Source organism: Lolium rigidum, chromosome 1 (assembly GCF_022539505.1).
Source record: "Lolium rigidum isolate FL_2022 chromosome 1, APGP_CSIRO_Lrig_0.1, whole genome shotgun sequence".
Classification (NCBI taxonomy): domain Eukaryota; kingdom Viridiplantae; phylum Streptophyta; class Magnoliopsida; order Poales; family Poaceae; genus Lolium; species Lolium rigidum.
The window spans coordinates 328449156-328455850 of NC_061508.1; the positions used below are offsets into that span (position 1 = coordinate 328449156).

A 6695-nucleotide genomic window follows, 5' to 3' on the forward strand; every position below is an offset into this window, starting at 1 on the left:
CAAAGGAAGTCCATGGTTGTCCTTATTGTTGCCAATTCTGTCAAGCCAAAACAGGTCACATGTGCACCTCCATCCTGCAATGAATCTACAATGCTTGCAAACATTTTGATATTCTTGTAACACTCACAAAAGTATATTGCTCTCAGATATATGTAGAATTTACATCACATTTGAATATTTGCTAATGTTTGCGCAAGCGCACAAATCAGCACCGGCAAACCGCCTCCAAGATCATTTCATATCTCACTTGATACTGGCAGTCTATAATACCAGAACTTCATGTTAATTATTGACGAAGGCTCTCCCATTCTTTCTTGACCACTTGGAGAGAAATTTTGACACTAAAGTGCTTCAGGAAGTTGGCCTTATTATGACAATTGAGAGTTGTCTTCAAATTTAAGGCTCCGCTTGGTTTACTATTTTTTAGCCAAAACTGGCGCGAAAATGAGGTCAAGTAAGTATTTCCGGAGCCCCCCCCCCCCCCGGAGTACCGTCTTTTACACCAGTTTCTACATGTAGTGAAACGAAGCCGTAAAGTTTGAAGGCCTGGAAAATAATCAGATAATCCAAGTGCAGCCTAAGGGATTAATATCTTTTCTATGGCTGTCTGAAGGGAACAATAAAAATTGAGATGTGAGATTTCAAGATAAAATACAACTTTGTGATTATATTGGAAATTGTGCAAGAAAAGAATTGTAATCAACAAGCCCTATGTATTCCAGACCCTATCATTATGACAACAGTATATCAATTATTCAGCGAATCCATATCATCTGGAATGTGCCAAACAAATAAATGCATCCTGACAAACTTTGGAATAGTATTTCAAACTCAGCATTTATTGCTGCTCCCTCTTCATAATGTGCCAAACAAATAAAATACAACTTAGAATGGACTGAATGGTTACCTATATACTATTTCAAACTCAGCATTTATTGCTGCTCCCTCTTCCAGAAGCTCATCACGAGCCCATTCTTCATGTACAACGTGGTATTCAGTTTGGGCTTAACCACCTGGCAACTACAATATGATTAACTGAGGAAAGGAAGCTACTACAGGGCAACAAGCAGGTGAAGAAGGCACCATCCCGAACCCTGTTCAAGCGTTCCACATATTAAAAACATAACTAAAACATCATCAAGCCAAACAATAAGAGCAAAACATAATAGAGAAATAATTTGAAGGAATATACATTGACTCGTATATTATAAAGTAATAATTATTGATGCTACTGAAGAACAATGAACAATTTCACCGGGCAAGCAAAAAGAACGAAATTGTAAGAATTATTCTCTGAAGTTTATGTAGGATTGGTCCAAAAGCTGCATTAGACAATAATTGGACAATGAATATTTGCATTACCTGATTCATATGTGCCGTCAAGAAGCAGCAGTGGTGGCGGCAACATAGTCCGAACAGTGGCTTCTGGAGGGATGGGGCGACGACAACAGAGGCCGTGTCCAGACAGAGCAGTCCGCTGGGTTTCCTATGCATCACCATAACACCTTGCATAGCAGAGAAAAAATCATCATGATTAGCATGTAAGACCATTGATGTACATCGATCACAGTATGAAATGGCAAGAATACTGATCCAACTGTCGACTCCAATAGCATGTGTAGTATGATTTTTCTAACTAAACATTGGATCTGCCAATAACATATATTGTGAAGAAATAACAGTCTTAGCACAGAGTTATTCTTCTTACAAGATTTTACTTTACTTATACTCTGTAACAGATTAATAGAATAACTCTATTTGTTTGTCACTCATTAATGAATTACTGATTTTCAGGAAGAAATGGATAAAATTTATGAGTTATCTAGCAGTGATAAGTTACGTAGCCTTAACGAAAATTATAAAAGACAAGATCTCTCTCTCTCCTAGCTCCACACATTGAATTTTTTTTTGTCTCATCATGTATTTCAGCTCACATATTCCCCCTCCCTCGGCTACACCACCACTCCGCTTATTCTTGCCACAATACCTACAACCATAACACATTAACTAAATGGAGAAGAAACCAACACATGCAAAGAGGTTCATACAATATGCCAAATTCTTAGACGGTCGAATGAAATATCCTTCGCATGATATGTGATCAATCATCAATGTCCAACATCAGATTCTCATCTAATCCATCACATATCATCCGTAAATTCTGGAACAAAACAATATATAATTATATACGATGTTACACACTCACATTTTGTTATGCAATTAGTGTGGATCGAAAATTAGAGGGGAAATAAAACTACGCCTATGGCTCCACCTTTCAAAAGTTACAGTTCCCAAATTCCAGTCCATTACCTACTAACAAATAAATAGCTTTTGTGTTGATCATATCTTCTGAACTTTGAACCTACGTAAAAGCTAGAATATGTTACCAAAGCCATAAGGATACATGAGAGTTTGCTGTCGCATTGTGCCACAAAAATACAACAGTGGCTAACTACCATCCTGACTATCATATAGTCCTTAATAATAATGAAGCACTCCTTTCACTTTCCTGACAAAAAATATAATATGGAACTTATTAAAATTAAGGCAAACGAATTGTGGATGGCTTGAAAATGAACTATCAAAATCGTCAGTCCTTTCCGTCAAAAAATGGGCTAAAAAGTATGTCTCAAGAGTGACATTAAGTAATTGAACGTTTGGAAGAATTTCAATCAGCCTATATACACAACAATATCTGTATGAAGGAATCCTATAGTTTCTGTTAGATGTTTCAAGGAGACAAATGCCACAAGTGTTACATACATAGTGGCTAGGTAAGCTCCCAGAATTTGGAAAAGATCTCTATTCAAAATTTTTGGTGAATATATGTAAATGAACAAAAGATAATTCCACCTGAGAAGATCTTCACAGAAATTTTGGTGGCCCTTCACCTCCGCCACAGAATCATAAGCACACTCTAAACCACCTTGTTGCAAATATTATCTGGCTCTCTATGTAGAGAGAGATGAGTACGACACCAATCACCTAAGGTATTCTTCAGTCTGTAACTCTGTATCACAAGAAAAAATAGTTCACTCACACAACTTCAAGGCACATACATTAGGAATTTTCACACAACCCTCATCATCTGCATGCTTTCAAAATCCATCATAAATTGCGCAGTAATCTTCATATAAACCAAAACTACTCCCAATGAGCTTCATGTCAAACATTGCTTAAAAACCTAGAGAGTGCACACTAATTGTATTGTAGTAATCATCAGTCACAAAACAAATCAGACTCATTCAAAAAAACAAAACAAATCATAGAGATTGTTTGAAGGGGAAAATAGCTAACCAAGGATTGAGCCTATGATCAGTAAGGTTAGATGAATCGTTCAAAATCAGAGACCTTGCTGTTGGGAACAAGCTTGGAGTCACTGGAACTTGGTACCGTCGCCAGAGGATTTGAGAAGCTCCTCCTTCAAGCGCTGTTTGTCAGGAGGATTGGGGATGGATGAACAGGATATGGTCTTGAGTTTAATGAGAGGATGCAAAGGCCATACGAAATCAGGGACGGCGGCGGCATAGGCGAGGACAATGACATCACAACCACCAATGGCGAACGAATTTTAGGTTGGCCTGCCTCCTTTCCATCACCAGAGACGCGGGAGAGCCTCCATCAGCAATTATTTCATGAGCAGTGCGGCGCTCAACGGGCGGGAGGCATGGGTCGTAGAGCCTCCGCCGTTTTGATCTGAGGGAGGAGGCCGGTGGACTGGAGGTCCTCCGAGCTCCGCAGGACTTGGAAGCAGGAGGAGGCGGAGGGTGGTCGGCGGCTCGGGACGTGGAATCCGCGCAGGGGGAGGAGGTTGAGGGGCGAGGGTTTCGAGTGGTGGGTTCACGTTGCATCACGACGAGGTAGTTGGGCTTCGGCCCAGTTTAGCCCGCGTGAAACGACGAAGTGAACGACGAAACCGTTTGATGTACGAAGGCGGGGAGAATAGGGATTACCTTCGTTCTTTTTAAGTAGTGTAGATTCTTAATCCAGATTCGCCTCACATGTGGTTACCGAGATGTTAAATATCATTTGAAAAATCAGCTATGTTTCTTTTGTTGAATATGCCTTATAAAAGATTTATGTGTTCAATCAAGAGTTCCTCAACATTGCAAGGATGATGTGGCACCTCGATGGGTTGCAATTTAAACTTAACAACTAGGGAATTGACGATCGACAGTGTGATGTGTCAAGAACTGTTTGTAATATTTCCCATCTTGATTATTTGTTGAGTTGAAGGAGATAAAGGGGCAGATTTGCACACCGCCTTGTGGGTCATGGTTTGAATAATGGGATGCTTGTCACTCTAGTTCATATTATCTGATACAAACATCGACCAGATCATGGACACGCAAAACCTCGGCTAAATATTAGCTAATATTGTTGCAGCGTAGACTTAATGATATGGCAAGATTTATAAAGTATCTTAACTTATATATTTTTTTTAGGGAAAGATAGGTTAGCTTACAGAACCCATATTTGTCGGTGTACACATTTGTTTTTTGAGTTACACATTTCCAGTTGTATTTCTACGCACTGGGTCACCTTGTCAGCCCATTCAGCGATTTTGGGCTCGACGAGGTCCAGTAAGGCCCAACAAATCGATCCATTCCAGCGCGCTAGGCCCAGTGGTAATGACGTAATTTCGTCCGCACGGCCGCACCTATATACTCCCTCTCCCTCTCAACCCTACCGCGCCGCCGCCCCCGAAGCCACCCGCCTCCTCCCGCCGCCCAGCTCGGTCGCCCGCCCGCCGGACGCGATGGCTCCCACCAAGAAGACGGTACGATACCAACACTAGCACAGTCCCTCCCGCTTCCCCCTTCCGTTCCGAGTTGATTCTGTTCCGTCTTGATGCGGTGGTGGTTTTCTGACGGGGTTGGATTCGGTTTTGCAGAAGAAGAGCACGGAGAACATCAACAACAAGCTGCAGCTCGTGATGAAGAGCGGCAAGTACACGCTCGGCTACAGGACCGTCCTCAAGACGCTCCGGAGCTCCAAGGGTATTGATCCTGCTCTCTTACTTACGACGGTTGTGTAGATTTGTTTGATCTGCTGCCGTGAATGTTTGGTTAGTCTGGTTGTTTGCTGGATCTCCTACTATCAGAAATGCAGAATCTGACTCTTCAAAGATCTGTTGCTTAGCTCTTGTGTACAGTGCAAAGGTCAAAGGCTGTCGTGGTTTCTTGTGTTTGGAATTGTTAGCCCTTTTTAGAACTTGACCTCTAGCTTAGTCTCTAGATAGATTATATGTTTTACTTCCTTGAAGAATGGTTTTGAAGATTGGGAGGTTTTGAAGATTGGGAGCTGAGTTACAGTGCCTTGCGCTGAATGTCATGACGTTCATTCAGTATTGTCGTCTGTAGTGTTGGGTTTTGATTGCATATTGGAACTACAGTTTGGCTTGTATGCTTTCTTTAGCCTCCCTTTTTAGGTCTTGACTGAAGTACTCTAGACAGATTTCTTTCTTGTTTGTACTGCAATTGGAGCTTGAATTATTTGTTTGAGACCAATTGTAACTAAATACCATCATGTTCACTTAATGTTTGTGTTGGCAATTTAGAGTATGGAATGGAATGGGACTGAAGTTTACCTCTTTGGCTTGCTTTTGCCGTGCCCTAGAGATGAATACAGCGCCCTAGAATGATACCAGCCTCTTGGTTAATACTTCAAGATCTCTTCCATATCTAGGGGACAATGGAGGCTGGAATACTTGTTTGTTGATGTCTGAACCCTCATTATCTGTTGTTGTATCGGTAATGTAGGATTTGTATGTTCATTCGGTATCTCTGGTTAAACCGTGCCTTTGATATATATTTGCTGTGTGTTGATAGTTAAAACCTAAGATGTACTCCGTATTAAGTTATAACATTGGTTGTGTGTAACATGTGGCTCTGTTCAAATAGTCTAATTTGTTTCTTTGTTCAGGCAAGTTGATTATCCTCGCAAACAACTGCCCGCCGCTCAGGAAATCTGAGATTGAGTACTACGCTATGTTGGCAAAGATCAGCGTGCACCACTTCCATGGAAGTAAGATTCTTTAATCCTATTACCAAATCATTCCTTCCAATGCTTGTTTGATGAGTATGAATTAGCTTGTGTATCACCACTATCTCACCTGGTACATTGTATGGTTGTCTGTTGCAATATGTGTTAATGTAACTTTCTTCTTCCAGACAACGTTGATCTTGGAACTGCCTGTGGCAAGTACTACCGGGTGGGCTGTCTCAGCATCATTGATCCGGGTGACTCGGACATCATCACCACCACCGCTCCTGGCAACACCCAGTGAAGAGGGCCTTACCTATTTTAGTCTGAGATGAGATGTAGTGTGGAGCTGGCAAACACAGTTCAAACTTCCTGTGACTGTTTTGTAACGCATTCCTATGGTTTTGTTTTATGAGATGTTTCTTTAAATCTATGGAGCAGTGAAATCTTTGATGTGCCCATTTTGATGGTTAGTAGTTCACATGTTCGGCTGTTATAAGAAAGTGAAATTTGGCCAATGTCATCAGCAATTATTATTCTTTCACAAACAGCTTTGAAGAAAAACGAACTTACAATGCAAAAGTGTTCGGATGTGATCAGGTTTCCTTTCTGACTGTACCTTTCCCTATATATCCATCTCTGTCTTTCGGCATCAGCCATTTATACGTAGAGAAAGTGGATACGGGCTGACCACGGTGCTGCCAGTCCAT

At 41.2% G+C, this 6695-nt stretch overlaps 1 protein-coding gene across 1 annotated transcript; it reads left to right on the plus strand.

The window, feature by feature from the left end:
* Positions 1–4732: 4732 nt before the first annotated feature.
* On the plus strand, positions 4733–6444 carry LOC124684340 (60S ribosomal protein L30-like). Its single transcript, XM_047218676.1, has 4 exons — positions 4733–4780; positions 4895–5000; positions 5926–6027; positions 6174–6444. The coding sequence occupies exons 1-4, from the start codon at positions 4760–4762 to the stop codon at positions 6287–6289; spliced, it is 345 nt and encodes a 114-aa protein (XP_047074632.1). The 5' UTR covers positions 4733–4759; the 3' UTR covers positions 6290–6444.
* The last annotated feature ends 251 nt before the right edge of the window (positions 6445–6695 follow it).

Bases quoted from the DNA above. Each gene is read 5' to 3' on its own strand.
- LOC124684340 (XM_047218676.1), top strand. From the start codon at position 4,760: ATGGCTCCCACCAAGAAGACG. The intron at 4,781-4,894 runs GTACGATACCAA...TCGGTTTTGCAG, and splicing joins TGGCTCCCACCAAGAAGACG to AAGAAGAGCACGGAGAACAT. The intron at 5,001-5,925 runs GTATTGATCCTG...TTCTTTGTTCAG, and splicing joins GACGCTCCGGAGCTCCAAGG to GCAAGTTGATTATCCTCGCA.